Source organism: Xiphias gladius, chromosome 17 (assembly GCF_016859285.1).
Source record: "Xiphias gladius isolate SHS-SW01 ecotype Sanya breed wild chromosome 17, ASM1685928v1, whole genome shotgun sequence".
NCBI lineage: Eukaryota > Metazoa > Chordata > Actinopteri > Istiophoriformes > Xiphiidae > Xiphias > Xiphias gladius.
The window spans coordinates 23,621,528-23,640,373 of record NC_053416.1 but is presented as its reverse complement, the minus strand read 5'-3'; the positions used below and the strand labels follow the sequence as shown (position 1 = coordinate 23,640,373).

Genomic DNA, 18,846 nt, shown 5'->3' with positions numbered 1-18,846 from the left:
GTGTGTGTGTGTGTGTGTGTATATAAAGTATTTATATGATAGCATTTCAAACATATTTTTCATGTAGCCACCTATTTTACACTGCTTATTATTTATAATAGTTCTATATTTACAACTTTTAATATTTTATTTCAATTTTTTACTGACGTTTTTGACAGGTCAGAACAAGAAAGAAATAACTGTAATTATTATCATCATTTGAAAGCTGCAATCCATTCAGGTGTTAGGGTTCCAGGGTCTTGGTCGCTGGCACAGTTTACTTGAACACTTAAATGGAGCGGAGCCATCATCACTGTTATTAGTTACAACTCTGCTTTTCCTGCTATAACAAGAAATAAAGTCTGCCATATAAAAGATATTTCCTTGTACAAACTAATCAGGGTGCCTTACTTGGAGCTTGCTTGGGTGTATAACATGGGATGGGATGTTCTGGATAGAAATGATTTCGAGGATCTCTCACGTATTTTTTATGTCACACATAAAAACGAGTGTTAAAATATCCCATTTAACATGTTTTTGGGTTGTTCTATTTTTTTCTCTGTATTCTGCTACTTTTTGCTGATGCCATAACCCCATCTCTCTCCACTGATTATAGTAAAAGGTCTGGCAAAACCCAGTTGCGTCCACACAGATGTTTCGACTTATTTTGCCTGATTAAACCTTTTTCTCAGGGCTGTGGGTGTGTACAGACCGTACCTGACTGACAGTCCCCTCATTCACCTTTTAGATTGGTTCAACCTGTAAGAGCTGGGCAACTTTCACCATTAAAAGCCTATTCCACCAGAGAGATTTTGACTTGTCACAGCACTGAAAGCGAAGGTGTAATTAGTAACATTAATAATAGTTGGATTCCTTTTATGTGTTGCACTTTCAGCTCTAGTACTGTGCATGCTGGCTCACTGACATGGTTTACGGGGTCATCTACATGGAACACAGTCATTATGAATTCAGTTTCCAGTTTTGATGCTATGTTAAGCTAACTTAACTGTCCCCCTGATCCAGCTACATATTTAATGGACAAAAATCTTCTGATCTAACTCTCTACAAGAAAACAAATAAGGGTATCTCCCAAAACTGTCAAACTAGTTCTTTAATGCTTTCTGACTATGCAAAGTCAAAATGGCTGCCATAAAAAAGCTTAATAGACCTACAATTTTATTACTACATGGAATTTTTTGACCGCAGATATCACACCATAGCTTCCCAACTTCAGCCTGAGCAGACGTATAATCAGGCAAGTGTCAACATAAGGTGTTTTAAACTACTGCAGACAGTGACATTATCAATGTGTTATCACAGTTATGAACGTATGTGAAGTGGCAGTTGAGGAAGTCAAAGTTATTTAGGACAGAACACTTGCAGGCAGTGGTAAGTGGTTTGATTCCCTGGATGAGCTGGGAGAATGTGAATGAGCATTTACTGTATATGTAACTGCGCAATAACTGTACTAAGCAAGGAGTCGCTGGCTAAGACCAGCGTGCTAAGTCACCTTTAACAAGATGAAACTAGAATATCATGGCACATGCAGATGTGTGGACACACACACTCTCAAACACAAACCCTAGTGAGAGACCACAATGAAGTCCATCAACTCCAGATGAGTTTCTGTTTTTATCTCTAACTTTCAACAGGCGTCTCTCTCACCACATGCTCCCTGACCAGCAGCAGCGTCACAGTACAGGTCATTAGTCAACATCTTGCCCTCTCTATGGGGTGTCTCTTCATCAGGCTTCATGTCTCTATCTGCTAGAGGGGGAGCCTTCAGTGGGCTAACCATCTAATTAAGAACAGTACAAGGGATTCATGGACTGATGGATGTGAATGTGGTATACAGTAGATGAAGGGAGAGATTCAAGGTTAATAGAACCATACAATGAAAAATGATAAGATATAATGATGAACAGAGGCCAACTTCAAAACTTGCAAAAAGAGATTTAAGAGCTGACATTAAAGAACTGTGTGGATGATGACAAAGAGATGCATGACTTGGAACAATTGGAAGCGAAAAACATGGAGATGCTATAGAGAATGACATGGATAATGGAGAGATGGGAGGGAGCGAACTTTGCTCACAGGATAACTGAGATCCAGCCTTGTTATTCATCCTGTAGCTTGCAAGCAGGGACTGTGGCATCTCTCACACGCATACACTTAGATAGTGATCGTGGCCAGGATCTGAGGAAACACAGATATGCTTCTTCTTGAAGACTTCTGAGGGTTTTATGGCAAAAACAGAGAGGGGTATCAGTCACAGAGAGAAGACTGATAGAGCCTCCATCTCTCCAATGTGTCGCACCCTGATGCTTGCATGTTAACCACCACTGGCTTTGGCACGAACCATGAGCCTCCTACACTTTCACTAAGCAGCATAGTTGACAAGTGGGTCACAGCCATGTGAGTCTGTGTGTGAGAGAGACTGTAACCCATCACCAGGGCCCGTCTGACTCGTACTGAACATCAAAGAGCAGTGGGTCAGCTGAGTAAATAAGCAGCAGGCGTAGGTAGAGCATGTTATAACCCAGCAGATTAATGGCAGAGTGTGGGTGAGAGGGTGAAAGGGCCATGCGCTGGCGTTGGTGGCCTCCAACTCTGTCCTCTTTTGATCCATGCTCACTATGACGCGCATAGAAGGATCGTGCAGAGCTCTCCAAAGGCATTGAGGGAAACCCTTAGAAGAGCCACACAATGCTCCACTCACTCCAAGTAGCTGGGTTTTTACAGAAAGGTAGAAGACGAGGATTATGTGATTTATTAGCTGTTGTGAGCTCTGAAAGGAGTTTTAATGAATGTTTCACTGAGGGGGAAATATCAGAGGCAAGTTTTTGAAAGAGATCCTTTGTGGCAAAAGAATGGAGCCTCAATGTTTTTGTGGGAAGGCTGAAGAAGGCTATAGTGGAGCTGCTTCAATAGGTGGGGTGAAGTCTGGGGAAAGGAACAGAAAAAATTAGCTATATCAAAAGCTGATGGAGAACATGACGGAGAGCAACAGCTGTAACAGCTGTCTAAAGAGGTACTCCAAACTTAAATTTGGTATCTGTGCAAAACCACATACACAACAAACATACTCATACATAGATTTGAATCAGTAGGTGGACACAAAAACATCCAAGCTGCCCCTAAATGAAGTTCAGCAGGTAAGGCATGTAATCCAGAAAAATGCCTTTTACAAAGACAAGTCTACCTAGAGGATGAAAACACCAATGTGTCACTACCTCAGGGCTTTTATAACAGCAGAAGAGAGAAGATGCGTTTGAAGTGAATGTTTACAATAAACACAACGTCAAACCTGGGATCAGTGCTCCGTTTTCACAGCTGTGTGGCTGCCAATTCCAAAAATGTTAAATATGCTTTCTTGCTTTTGCTTTGGATCACATTCGAGGATATGGTAAGGGGTGGAAACATAAACATTTTGGTCAAAGTTTTATCATTTAGGCAGGCGGGATGTTGCCCTCTCTGCACTTTTCAGCTTTTCAAAACAAAGATACAATAGCTGCCCAAAGGGTATAATTACGTCTCACATTACTCTACATTACATTTACTGTTTATTTATAGACAGTATATTAGTATTTAACACAATACAGTCTGCTGTTGTTTATTATTACTGTAGAAGCCAATAGGCCTGTTATCGCTGATTACAGCGATTAATGATCTCTGGTATTATTGAATGTTCTTTGAAATTAACAAATCTCAAATTGCACATCATCTTTGTATATTTTTTAAAAACATGAAATTCACCTCATCTTTACATATTTTCACTATCCCATAAGCTGATGAAACAACACTGACTGCTACTAATGATAAGGAAATAAGCTGCCTAAACACTGACAATGACCTAAAGGTAAGTTGCTGATGAGTTGAAATTTGTTACTGATAAGTGACTCAGCTCACCCGTTCTGTGCAGGTTGCTGTCGTCCTTAGCTTTTCCTCAATCTCCTTCCCAATCTTCTGCACTGTCACTTGGGTCTGCTTGATGGCTCTCTGGGCTGTGTGAAGCCTGCAGGAGGAGGAAAATACAGAGTCATTATCCAGATCATTGTTTGTAACCACACACCGGACCACGAGAACAACCCCATGTTTCTAAGAGGCCACTAAATTGACTGGTTGAATAAAAATTGAGCATCAGTGTTATAACTACACCAGCAATTCATTTCATTTAGCTTGATGTTTACAGTGACTGTTTGGAGGGCATCATAAGAATAATGATTCTCCTCGTGGGAGAGTCATTGTGCAGTGTGTCTGTTATCCCTCATTGTTGCAGCCCGACTGCTGAGTCTCCACAACTGTAAAAGTTATTGATGAGTTTTGACATTGAAGCAAAGGACAAAAACAATATTGAAAACATTCATGATAATAAGTCTACAGTTCATTAGAATAGACAGATCAAATTATGAAATACAACAAACCACACCTTAAATACCAACAACCACAAATATCAAAAGCTTAATCACTATTATTTTTAAGAATCTAACCACAATATGAGATCAAAAGCTGCTCGAAAGAAAGTGAAGACAACCCCTCAAACCTTCAACTAATTAATTGAAGCTACAAAGACGGACGCCTGTTTCCAAATGCTGTGTCACTGCCATTACTGAAATTGGGAACAGCAACATCAGGACACAAAGGACAAGCCAGCACATTATTTAGACTATAAATCACAGGGACAATTAACTTCTAAGTATGTTCTCTAAGTCCAGAGTGTGAAGGAATTTTCCCTTCTTTAGGTCTTTGGGTCTTTTATGTTATTTAGGTAGTTTTCCACACAGGTCACTCTCTGGTCACTCTCTGGTCACTTATTATAAGCAAAAGTTCATTGTTTATAAGTCTAATGAAGCTGGGGAAGCTGTGAAGACACAGCTCCACAATCCTCATTGGCAGATGCCATAGCAACCAAGGTTGTGAAACAGACCCTCAGAGATAGGAGAAAGACAGAGTCTCCAGTAGAGGAGGTAACAGCCATAACACACAGTCAGTGCCTTAGGGTCAATTAGTTACAACAGATCTACAACGTTATTTAGGTAAAACATGGTTTAATGTTTAGGATTAAGTACCCTATAGAATCTTCACACATGTATGGATGTGATGTGGTTACACGAAGAATAACCTTATTTGTAGTGTGTAGGTTCTAGTAAGGGGTAAAATACTGTTTAACAGGAAGCAATCCTTCAGAATTGTGTGGCATTACACAGTGCTAACTTGTATTGCTCATCTCTATTCTCCTCGCAATTAATTCTTCTGCTTGAGATATCTGGGTCTCCCGAAACGTCTTCCACCAGCTCACAAGATTTCCATCGCACAGAGACAAACCCTTCCTCAAACAACCCGAAGGACACAAATAACTCATCGACAAAAAACAATCCCACACTGGCAATTAGCAGTCATACTGTCAGACTGGCGTTAGATCAACCACGTGCTGCTAAATGTCTCAGTGCCATCCATATGTAACAAGAGTTGGATTGCACGGTAGTGGTTACCTCTCTTTTTTGATGGATACAGAATGGCTCGACTGTATAGGCTCCTAGCTCCTCTTGTCAGCATGTTTCTTTCTGTCCCTTGCCTCAACCATTGCATTTTTAAAATGCAAATCACCACAGGGTATGCAAACAACGTCAGCCTGATAATTCCAAAAGCTTTAGATGTGACAATTGTGTTGAGCGTTGATGCTATGTTGCAAATTAAAACACCTGTAAAGATCAGTGGTTTCTTGTTCTGGTGATGAACATTTGGGCTGGTTTGATGACAGATTCTATCCTATTTTAAACTGAGACACTGGTATTTGCAAGGCAGACATGGAAAGTTTTCTTAAGCATTAAGATACGGCTGCTCATTGCTTTATTTCTTACTACTAATGGTTAACAGTGTTGACTCACAAGTCTGTGATACAACAACTGAACCCCCTCAAGTTGAGTTCATAAGACACAAGCCGAAATTGGAGACTGACAGAGAGGAGATTGTGGTTTGGGTCATGAGGGTGACATGAATAAGGTTTTCCTTACGCTGCGCATGCTTTGAGTCTTCAAAAAATTGCCTCTTGAGTGGATTTAACGTGAGAGGCTCTTTTAAACAGGGCTTCCAGTTTGGTGGGGTCATTTTACAAATCCTAGGGAGATTTTTTGTTATGAAAACTCACTTAGTCATATTTGGATATTATTGCTTCTTTCTGGTAACCACCCAGAAAAAAATATGTATTTCTATGATGATGTAAATAGATCTTTGGGGAGGAGTCCTACAGGAAAATCATTTCATGTTTTCTGCCCACATTTTTAATCTGTCTGAGGTGACAGTGATAGCAGTTGGAGATAGTTCTTTGGAACATCAGGGCAAATCTGTTTTGACAGCTTCATCTGTTTAGGTGATTGCAATGGGAGAATCTGATATGGCCTTTTCCCCCAGGTGAGAATAGTTATCTCCTCTCTCCTTTTCACGCATGTCTGCCCCCTTATCATTCCCTGAGTCTTGGCCTAACGCCTGCCCATCAGGCTCTATCCAATCCTATGAGCCAGCAGGGGGCAGGGGGGTTCCCAATATGCACCCTCCTTGGGACAACACTTTAATCGCTGGGAAACTGTCCAGCGAACGTCTTCTCACTAGCCACGACAACTTTCTTTTTCCAAGGCATGAGAGGTACTTAACAAGTCTGCCAAGGGGGATTTGCAGGAAGTTATGACTGAGGCTTTGCACTCAACCCCTGATGGAGATAAACATCAGAAAAACAATAACATTTGCTCCTTTGACTGCGGCACTAGATCATGCAGGGGTGTCAGATGAAACTTGTGCTTTTGAAACCTTCAGATATTTTGATAAATAGAAAGCATCTTGTAGAAAATCATCAAATGAACAGGGGCTTTTAGGTATAGTAAAATCAGAAAATAGCAAATATTTTTCAGATTTACATCAAGTAAATAAAAATGAAAAAAAAAAAAAAAATGACGACCTGCAGGGTCATCAACTTATGAAAGAACTTTTAAAAAGTCTGGAGGACTTTTTAAAAGTTTTTTCAGAACAGTTGGTCAGTAGTAGACTTGGGAGGCTCTCCATTGCAGGTCTCCTGTTTACTGTTCATTTACCTTTACTGATTATCTTAAAATAAATATTTGCCATGGTTTACATGATGTGTTGTGGTCCAGCATCTACACTTTTGCAATCATCGCTGAGTAGGAATCAGCAAATGTGGATGTGTCATCTGGCTTACAGAGATAAGCAAGAGAAAGACATAGGATCTGAGGAAGACACCTGAGAGCACATTGTTTTTCTTCTAAGATTTAAACATCAAGTTGACCACATTTAAATGCTTATGTAGCACTGTTTCTTGAACAGAGAGGTTTGAATGACATGATGGCAATACACATGTGTACACAACAACTGAAGTTGGTCACGTGAAATTTTTCTCTTTCTTATTTGCAGAAAATCCTCCAATTCCTTATTCATATCTGGGAAGGGCTTTTTGTTCTGGAGAAATAGTTTAACTTAACTACAAAAACGTGTGCGTGTGACAGAGAAAATGAGGGAGTAAAGTGCAGGCAATAGGAAGGATTTAGCAAAGAGGTCAGAAATCAGCAATGAAATTAGGAAATTGACTGGGTGGTTCGAATTCAGTAGACATATACAACGGCCTTTCTAAAGCAGTATTCTGAATGTATTAAACATTGTGTGGTCTGGCCAGTCTTCCAGCTGTTCATCACATGCAAGTGTGCCCAATTCACTTGTCAAACAAACCTGGGTCAGAGGAAACAAGCCCAAGGACTAATGATTATGCTGAATTCATTTCCAGCAACCATTTTTCAAACAGCACAGGGTGAACAGGGCAGCCAATTAACCAATTCATAACATGAGCTGAGACATTTTGTGACAACAAATTAAGGATAATGTCCCTCTATCAAACCTCTGCAAAGGACAAAACAGACAGCAGCACAGTTGGAAAATCACAACAAACAACACTTGTAAATTCTATTTGTATCTCATTGCCAAAGAATGTCAACACATTAAACCACTTGCTATTCACCTCACTTTCACCATTGTCTCCATCTACATGGAATGGAAGATAAGATTACTGGAGTGAAGTTTTTTTGGTGAGCCTGCATATGCAGTCCTCCAGGCAGATGTTTTTTGTGGGGACCTGCTGAGTTGCTATAAGCCATATTTACTGTACATGACAACTACAACAAAGATGCAGGAAAGCCAAAGAGATCTTGGGAAAAGATAGTTTTGGTCTCCAAAGGGTCAAAAAAGGGTCACACACTCTGTAGATAATTGCATAAGTTTGGATCCCAAGTGTAAACTCCTTGTTCTTGTCTTACACATAAAAATCTCACACTGTTAGTCATAGTTGCTTAAGCTGCCTTGTGTAGTAAGCCAAATAGTAAACTATGAAAAGGCTTAGCTACAAAAACAGTGTTTTATGTACAAAAACCTGTTATACATTTCTATTAGCCAAAGCCTACTGTGTTGTGTTTGAGAAGCCTCAAGAGAGGCTAAGGCTTAAACTTTAGTTTTAAGTAGAGGTATAATTTTCGGGGGGGGGGGCCTTCATCAGCAAGCTGAGATAACATGAGACAGCACTGCTAGGCAAGTAACAAAGAGGCTTTAATGCTGGAGACAGAGAAAAAGACATTGTTTGGCAAGTAGTGAGAATGTAAGGCAGACAAGCTGGGGAAATTACAACCCAAGACCACCTCTGAAGTTTAGGACATATATTTATATATACACACACACACACACACACACACACACACACACACACACACACACACACACACACACACACACACACACACACACACAAAACGGAGGTTACTTTGATTCTGCATAAGTCCACTCCAAAGATGTAACATGAAAAAAAGAGCATTCACATCAGTATCTCCACGGTGATATAAAGATCAGGCAGTTCGTTTGTTTCTGTAGTCTGGTTGCTGCTGCTTGACCCCAGGCACAGCCATAGACTCCAGTCTAGCTGCCTGTTTAACACACGACCACAACAACATGTTGTGGCTGAGAGCTGTGGCCTCAGTGTCCAACCAGTAGGCGAGGTGACCTCAGGGGCTGCCTGCATGAAAGCATTACAGCCTGAACAGCCTCGATGGCATGAGAGACCCCCCACAGAGCTTCAGAATCACAGTGCACTGCTACTGTTGAAACATAGTGTACGTACATGCATACTCCAGGTAGGAGCATAGGGGAAAAAAGAAAGTTTCCCCTTTAGACTCCAGGAGTTTGAGACAGGTTTAATCTGCAATGTTATAGCACTAAACTGTGGAAGTTGTGCCCCAAGAATGATGTTTAATATGTGTCACATGGGCCAGTGTTACAACAGACATGAGAATCCAAGACAGTTTTGTTGTCGTTATAAACACTAACATGTAAAACTCACTGCATAACTCCATGGTATCAGAAAGGTACAAGTAAGACCTGAAGGGCAACTCAAGTACTTTAACTTACCCACCACTTCAATTTGATATTCAAAAACACATTAAGCCATAAAAGATGGCCTCTAACCACTATAAACTGTAAGAGAAGCCCACTCTGCCACTTTCTCTGCCTGTTCTTTTTGTTAATATCTAACTAGTCCAACAAGCAGCTCAGTCATATGATGACAGGAAGTCAATTCTACCACCAGTCCTACCAGGTCTTCCTTCATCTCTTACTGCTCACACATCAAGCCTTTCCCTGGCAAGAAGGAGAGGCGTATTTGGAAGGTTGAGGAACATCTGAAGCTGTGTTAATAGTCTTTTCAAAGGGGGAAAAAAACAAAACAAAAAAAACTTTGTTGAACAGCTGGATCATCTTCGTCACTGCCTTCTCGGCTTTCTTTCTACCCAGGGGCAGGGGCCCAACTCTCTGTAAGATGTGGCTCAACCTCTATCTCAGCCTCTGTGGAAGAGACAAGAGTTTGCTGATTGATGATCTGTGCACTCCCTCTTCATCTCTCCATCTGAGACGTGTTGTGTTTGCTAGCCCACATCACCATGTTAGACACACAAGTGAGGAGCGTTGTCAACTGGAGCCAGGCAGAAAGGAAGACTGTGAATCTGCTGACAAATTACCGTCATTAATCAAGATCAGTGCAATCTTTGCGAAGCAGCTCTCCTCCTTTTCCATTAAAGCACTGTGCTGAGAAAGGCACTTTGGGTTGGGCCGAGGCACACTGTGGGTGTCCCCTGTGGATATACATCACTGTTCTTGGGGGGGGGGGGTATCTACTCCAAATTCTCTCCACAAGGGACAATAAGAATTAAGCAACCAAAGGCGAAAACCATTTTTCACCCACTACTACCCACTGATAATCTAGTGAACATGGTGCAGTGCCAGTGGCATATAAACATGAATACTGTATATAATCAATCAATGCATGCAACCAAGCAGGTAAGGCAATAACAAAAGCAGAGTTTTACACATGCCAGAAACTCAGTGTTATATACTGTATATCATTATATACCATCAGGGTTGGGAAGATAATCCCTGTCGGAGTGTACAATATCTGATGAATCATTCTAGAGTATATAATCATAAACCATGTGCATATGAATTCTCTGAGTCAAGGAAAAACTCTGACGGGTGAGGAGCAGTGTGGGGGCAAAGGGGGATCAATGTAAGTGGGTTAAACTCTGCAGAGTCCCAATGGGTGTGGACAGAAGAAGAGGATATGGAAGAAGGCTGCAATAATAGAAGAAGTAAGAGCAGGGGTCATAAAAGTTATGATTCAAACTGGGCTTAGTTTCCTGCAAGCTGCTGGGGAAGTAATAGTCTCCTCACACATAAACATACACCATTACCCCTTCGAGATGAGGGAGCACTGTTAAAGTTTAGCCGGCTTTGGCTAGTCCTAACTCCTTTATCTTGACACTGCAAAGGACTGTGACACATTTATATCCTCATATTTAATTGTTACGGTAGGAAAATGTTAGTTAAAGCTTTTATAATGCTCCTAATGACAGGATCCTTATCTTATTTTGGAACTGTCTAACTTGAACCTTCCAGATATACATTTATTGAGACAAAACTGTGTGTAATTATGTTGTTATGCAATCAGGCTTTGGTTAACAGTGGGTTTCCCTTGGCGAAGCCCTGGTGTTTCTGAAAGTAGTGTTTACATTCTACCACATCTAAATGTAAACATACAACAACAAGTGTATGTTTGTCAGCAGATGCCAACACTGCCGTTTCTTCTCTCAAGTTCTTAATTACTGTACCAGTGTTCCCCTACTAAGAAGCCACTCAGCAAATCTCTGTCTCCTTCTTGTGATGTGAATTTGTATTGCAGCCATTACACTCAACATCATCGTACTTAAATTCAAATGAAAATCACAATCCCAAGTGTGACTTCGGCCTGTTGACCCGGGGCCTTAATTGGGACATTCTCCTTGTTCCATATGTTTATGAACTATTTGTCCCATCGTGTCCAAGAAATGCAGCATAGACTGCAGGCTCCACAGCTTTAATTAAAAGTGGGATAACGGCAGAGCTTCCCTGATGATGGGTCTAAATGTTTGCTTTCCTGTGGCACCATCTGCTGGACAACAAATGATCAAGACAAAAATGCCACACACAACAACACAATTTCTAATCACATTATCAATTATGCAAAGAAGTAAATAAAAGTTCTATTTGAAAAAAGGCCGGATGTGGTTTGAAATAAACTAAAGATACTGTAGACATTATTTGTAAGCAGTTGAAATCCACTGTATATGGGAGAAAAGACTTTAGAGGAAATGGATGAAAACTGAGGCCTACTGAAATGATGATATGATGTAATACTGCTGCATGGCATGAAACTTACCTGAGCAAAGAGAAAACACTGTAGGAGTTCCTGACTGAACTCTGGTCAACCTGAAGCAGACTGTTTTTCTTCCGCTCCGACTGATCCTGCAACAGCCACATGTCAGTGTTTGAGTGCAGAAGCCAAACAGTGTCTAAATAAAGCTAACAAGATTAGGACTAGGTATTCCATTATGATGCAGTTAATCTGGAAAATGGACAAAAGGCTCTACCTTATGATCAAAGTCAGCTGCATAGTAGCCATCATTCAATCCAAATATGATCTCATTTGGATTTCTGGATCGAATCTATGGACAAAGTGAGGCAAGTAGAGGCTCATTGTGCGGACTGAGTCAAAAAGAACAAAGGACAGCGATGTGAATGAGAGACTGTGCTATCTATTTATGGGCTTTGAAAATTGTCTCGCTTTGAAAGAAGGGTAAGGACACAGACTACTTTTACTGTATTTTACGAGTGCTTTGGCTTAGTTCTCACAACAGAGTTTCAGTGATAAAAAACTGTTAATGCAAAATGCCAATACAACTTACTATATTCTTACCTTTAAACACAAAATGCTGAACTGACATAGATAATTCTAAACTCTAAATCCCATGTTCAGTCCTCAGAATACAGACACCTCATATTAGCACGTTTCAATGTTTATTACTGCGCAGCTAAATTTCTAATTATTTGAACATGATTACCCTGATGAGCAGCACTGCAACATAACTGCTGCTTGCCTTCTGATAACAGTCAAAATGTTGTAATGTATTGAGTGTTTGTTACAGTAGTAGAAGTGGTGGTTGTTTACAGTAATGCTCTATGTTGTCCAGCATATCAGCTCACCATATTTTATATGATAAAACTTACAAGAGATGGCAATAAGGTTTGGTGCCTTGAATAAAAACAAACTTTGTGGTCAATACAGAACAGAAACACTAAACTGGTGCAGTTAAGCACAATCACATTTTACCTATCAAGAATGAAGGATTAACTGTAGTGTGAAGTCAGAATCTAGACTCGATCACATTACAATAAACTGAATATTCAAAAAATAAAATGAACATTTTCAGAAGTCGTTCTTACTCTATATTGTTCCAAATACTGACTCGTGCCTAAATTGCATGTTTTTTTTTTTTTTTACTCATTCTTTTTGGTATAATCTTCAGGAAATGAATTGCAGACTGTTTTGATGAGAGATACTTTCTGTTTGACTACCTTAAGACTATTTAATTTAAAAACATTTCTTTTTAATTCAGTGATGATGTTCTGATAAACGTACTGTGTGATGCATAACCTAATTTGTTTTCATTTTGTGTGCTATATTAGATTTTGAGGCCAAAAGTAAGAGTATACCATTTTGTGTTTGGTGTTTTGCAAACTGTAACTCTGTAGTGAAAACTGAGCCAAAGCAATTGTAAAATTGTGTAAAACAGATCATTTGTACATATGACAACTGAATTCAGTTCTGTATTTGGGGTTTTTTCTCTCACCACTTGTCTCCCTTTGTAGCTTGTACACAGTTCCACCCACAACCAAATCCTTTTGACAGAATTGTATATTGTGTGGTTGCTGACCTGCTGTCCTGTGTATCTGAGGCCATCCAGATTGACCTTCCACTCTATGAGGAGCTGATACTGTTCCTCCTGTCCTCCCCAGATCCTCACCACAAAGCAAGACACTGAGGTGTCCAGAAGGTCCGGCAGCATGCCAAAGTCCAGGCTCCGCCAAGTTGGATTCTGAAAAATACACACACACATATACACATGAGGATTTACAGTAAGAGTACATGAATACCTGACATAATAGCTGATCAGTACAATAAGCGTTTTATTTAATTGAGTCGTAATCAAACATTCATAAAAGTCCAACGATGATTTTGCACTTCAGCATTCCTCTTAGAATGAAAATACATTTAAGCAACAGCTACTTTTTATGTCAGACAAGTAAAGGCAATACAAGTGAAAGTCTCTTTTTATGTGTATGCTGAAGAGTTTGGATCAAAATAGGAAAGCAGAACTGTGTGGTGCCTCTGACAAATTCAAGGCCGTAATGTGACCTTGATCCATTCTATAGTAATTGAATCACCCTGTTTTAAGTAAACCTTGAAGTCTGATCCCTACGACAGTTCGTTATCTACCATTGAACTTGCAAACTGACAGCACTGAGTACTGATTCTATAAAGCACTACAGGCATTTTACATCATTCAATTATGCACCATTTCCCTCCATCAGAGAGAAAGTCTCCTGCTCTTTGAGTCGCTTTCAAGGGCAGGGTTGGGGAGGAATGTCGAAAGCAGAAGTACAATCCATGGGGGGCAGGGGGTTGCAGAGAGAGTCAGTATGTGCGTAGCTGCTACAATGAAAACAGGAAGACCAACAAGAAACGTTTCCCTGGACGAACGATGACAGGAAGGAGACAGAATACTAGTGAACAAATGTTAGCAAGGATGTTAAATTCAACAGGAGGAAGTTGGGCTGAGAGATGACAGAAGTCCTGACTCCTGCAGTGCATTATACAGTCTCTTAGCTGAGGGTAGTAAACAGTATGCCTGGAAAGCAGCTTATGTCAGCTCATAACTAGGCTGCAAGCCTGACAGTAATGGCTTGCGATCCCTTGCTGCATCTATTGCTTCGTGTGGGAAGAAGAAGGCTCTTCCCACAAACAGAAGTGGGAAGAGCCAGAAATCACGTAGTAATATACAGCGGTGTCATTTACACATTTATTAATGTAATGTAAATTACATATTTACAGTAACTGACTGACGCTTACAGACCAAGAGAGAAACTTGCATAAGGGAACAGCACGTCATATTTAATTCATGTTGCTCAAGGTCTGACATTTTATGCAACGAAGCATGTTTCATAGCACATCAACGTTACTTTGACGTCTGAAAACCAGTTTAAGTGAGGTTAAAGTGAAACAACAAGTCCTAAGATGGCATATTCGCCAGCCTTTGCATCAGTAAAATATAGGAAGCTTGTCTTCCTTCATTATGGCACCACACATAATGATAAGTGCACTAACATACACTACTACAGCAGGCTGCCAGTAAGGACATCATCCTGAGCCAATCCCAGCAGGCAGACTTTAAGAGTTTGAAGGTTGAAGTAAGTATACTCACCAGTGAGTCTCGAATGACTTCACTCTTGTAAAAACCTAAAAAGATGTCAAAGAATGCTGATTAAAAGAAGAAAAATACACTCATGCACAAACAACTTGGTTGTTGAGGGTTGAATCTCCCCTAAAACAACAAGAATTTAGTGATAATGTCATATAGAGTAAAGTCTTGAAGCTATTCCATACACAGTGAGGACGTTGGGAGTCATACATTTAAAAAAGTATCTGAATGGATTATCTCTAAAAAAATACTCCCGCTGAGCCCACAGAGTCACTCACTGGCTCTATGTCCATGGCCCAGATACAATAAGTGTCATTTGATAACATTATCAACTTAGGGAGACAGAGTTTGTGTTTGTAGATGCAAATTTTTTGTCCAAAATCATTTAAATAATGATAAGAAATAATTTCTATTTTAGGGTGAATTTCCCTGTTAGAGACAATCAAACTTTGGCTTGAGATACTGACTGAATTACTCATCAAAAACCATATAATGACATTTAAAGTAATTTGGATTTTCATATTTGTCATGTCCACCTGAAAATACTCCTGTTTGTTAAAACATAGCGCAGAGAAATATAATGCATATTGTATGTTTAATCAAAGTTAACATGTACTACATGTGAGATGTAGATAACAGACTAAGCATTGTTACTGACCGCCAGCTCTCAGACAGAGGATTGAGAGGGTGACAGGTATGTGTGGGAGGGGCGTTCACACTGACCTCGAGATATCCGGTCTCCTATACAGAGGTGGAGGGTGAAATATGTGTCCAACAGTGGGGAACCATTCTTATTGACAATGTTTCTGGCTGCAATGCTCCGAAGATGACGCAATCGTCTCTGTTTAGCAGGGGAAAATATAGAAAGAGATGGAGAGAAAGAGGATAGATACTGATGAATATTATAAAATATTATATATATATATATAATATAATAAACAGACATCAGAGCGGTTCAGTTTTATTCTGATCATGTGATGGATTTGGGCAAATCAATCTACGCTGCTCTGAAGACACAGAACCCTGACTGGGTCCTAGGACAAGTGAAAAGAGATTCCTACAGAGATCTATGAAGTTTTGCACTGTCCATCTCATGTATAAACAGCCAAAAATAGCAGTTATTTCTCACGCACACACGCAACAAAAGCTGTGAAAGTCTGCTAGATGTCAGTAGTAGAGGCAAATAATAGAGGCATGACATTTTCATGATAGAATTAAGTGGCCAGTTAACTCGGCAGGCATGGTCAGTCATGATAAGTCACATGAGAAATGTATCGCCATTTTTAGCTCTAAAATGATTTATCCCACAATCTACTAATCACAATGATTCAACTACAGAAAAGGCATCCTTTATAAATATATGACTTTCCACACAAAACAAACATCAGTATATCAGTTTATCTTAAAGCATACCAGTAATGCACAGTTAAGACAAGCCAGAAACTCTAAACATTTGCATTATTTGAATAGTTATTCAAGACCTGCTCCCAAAATCCTCCATGCAGAAGGTGCAAAAAATAAATGATGCATCTGGCGGGGTCCTGCTTCAGGCAAACACATCACCACAGCACAACTTCTCCCATGACCAGCAAGCCTGGCCTCTCTCCTGTAGCCTTACCAACACTAAATCTAAGTCATGGGATTCACTATAAGACTAAGGGCCTCAGAGACAAAAACACTGATTGTTCTACAAGGGACTTTTAACCCCCCCCCCTTAAAAATGTCAGTGTACATTTCTGAATGGGCTAATGTGGACCACAGGCTGAGTGAAATGTGCAGTATGAAACTACTTTGGTGGGTCAGCCTCCCGCAGAATAACTAGACACATATCAAAGTCCTCATTGTAAACTACAAGCTCAGAAAAAAGCTTAAAGTTAGGGTCAGTATTAGTTGACCATAGGTCATAAAATGATCAAAAAAGTCTGATGGTGGTATGTGACAAAGTGATTAGCTCATCATAAGCCTTTTATTGAAAATCTGTAAGTCCGGAACATCCCATTTCTTTGCAAACTGGACTCGATAACTAAATCTAAGGTCTGGCTTAAAACAGTTAGTGAAACAGAGCTGCTCATTTCATCTAGAGGATTACATCAAAATTGTTTGAGTACAGCTAATATGGAACTACACCTTGAAAGGGAATTAATATACAAGCAGTATATCAGCTCTGTTTCAAGGCTAACTTAATTCCAGTTTATCAGGGACACCTAGCTAAACTCATTTTACATTACACATACTAATTGACTCGGAAAAATGTAATGCTGGGTGTTACCATTTTTGGCTGCCTCAGGCAGACATAATGAAAACATTTATTTCGCTTGGACTTTTTAAATATGTGTTGTAGCAAATTACAAAATTGCAAAAAATATTTGATTGTGTAATCTTTTAGTTCAGGTTACCCAATTACAGCTAACTTGACTAATCGTGAGTATTTCATTCAATATTTAAGATTCACTTTTACTGTATTTATAAGCGCATTCAATAAATAGAGCCATACATCAATGGATATAATAAATAACAGACCACTACTTTCACTTTTATATTGCACAAACTACTGTAAATAAATCATACAATTTGAATTATTTTTTTTAATTAAAAACACAAGTACACATTGTAAAATCCACAAATCTAAGACGTTCTTTACAAAAATGAGAACAACATAATAAAAAGAACTAGTCTCTGTATATTATTTTATATTACAATTAAAATGTCTCTTTAGTAATAAAAGGTCTTTACTGAGGTGGAGACCAGTGAATCAAGGTTAGCTCAAAACCAAGAATTGTAATTGGTCAGAAAGTTTACCTCTGGGTGATACAAAAGTAAATGGTAAATGGACTGCACTTAGATAGCACTTTTTCTAGTCTTTTCAACCGCTCAAAGCACTTTAAACTACTGCCACATTCACCTGTTCACACACACATTCATCCAGCGCTCTTTTCTATACTTACTTTGCTTTCTAGAAAACCCCCACACTCACCCATGAGACATCGAGGGCAATTTGGGGTTCCGTATCTCGCCCAAGGATACTTTGACATGTGGACTGGAGGAGCCGGGGATCGAACCACCGACCCTCTGGTTAATGGACGAGCTTTTCTATATCTTGAGCCACAGCCGCCCCAAGTATAATACTGATATATAATTATAACATTACTGATGTAAAAATATGAATTAGGGTCATTTCTGCTGCATGTCCATGGCCTCTGAAAGCACCAACACTCATCCCAAAATATTGTCGAAGTACAGTAAATTCCTATTACTTTGATATATACACATATAAGTATTTGGTCACCAATACATGATATCTGATTTTGTCCATATCACACTGCTCTCCACAAGAGCAAGTACTCTTAAAGCAATGCATCAGTATTGCATTGAGTGTTGGTTATACATATTTGTAGAGCTTTTAACTTTTCTTTTAATGAAAAAAAAACAAAACAGTTTTCATACCAGGTTTATGAACAGAGTTCACAGGTCATTTACATGTCTTGAGTAGAAACTCCCAACAACGGTCATCTCTCCTGAGTTTATACTCTATTTATATCATCTAAATGACCATCTAATGCAATCACATGCCTAAACAAGGGACAAGGGCCAAAGAGTTAGATTTACTGGTGCAAGAAGAAATTAAATTGTAGTCCCAATATAATTTTTCATTTTTTCTCATAAATATATTCAATATATGGAGTAGGTAACACAAAGCTGAGAAGGCCAATGAGACAATGGAAAGCTGAACTTCATGCCGGTTCACTGACACCGATATTATGAACCCACATTGTGCAAAAACCCAGCAGGGCAGCTTGATGAAAAAATGTTATCCCTTGCACAAGAGATCTGACAGATCGCTGTGTACTAAAGTCAATTTTTTCACAACTTTACAGTCAATGTGGGGCGACATACGGCACTGGTTCTCTGCTGTAGATACGTTGTTCCCAGAAGTGGACTGAAGTTAACTGTCAACTGTTAGCTTTTTACATGTCGT

The 18,846-nt window shown here is 39.6% G+C and overlaps 1 protein-coding gene across 3 annotated transcripts in view; it reads right to left on the bottom strand.

The window, feature by feature from the left end:
• uvrag (UV radiation resistance associated gene) overlaps positions 1–18,846 on the bottom strand; it is an 89,356-nt gene that overhangs the window by 69,610 nt on the left and 900 nt on the right. For all 3 annotated transcript variants that reach the window (XM_040150142.1, XM_040150141.1, XM_040150139.1), the window contains exons 2-7: positions 15,594–15,711; positions 14,874–14,908; positions 13,326–13,487; positions 11,982–12,056; positions 11,771–11,856; positions 3,889–3,994 (exon numbers count right to left, since the gene is read on the bottom strand). In XM_040150142.1, coding sequence (XP_040006076.1) covers positions 3,889–3,994; positions 11,771–11,856; positions 11,982–12,056; positions 13,326–13,487; positions 14,874–14,908; positions 15,594–15,711 — 582 coding nt within the window. The remainder of the gene's footprint in view (positions 1–3,888; positions 3,995–11,770; positions 11,857–11,981; positions 12,057–13,325; positions 13,488–14,873; positions 14,909–15,593; positions 15,712–18,846) is intronic.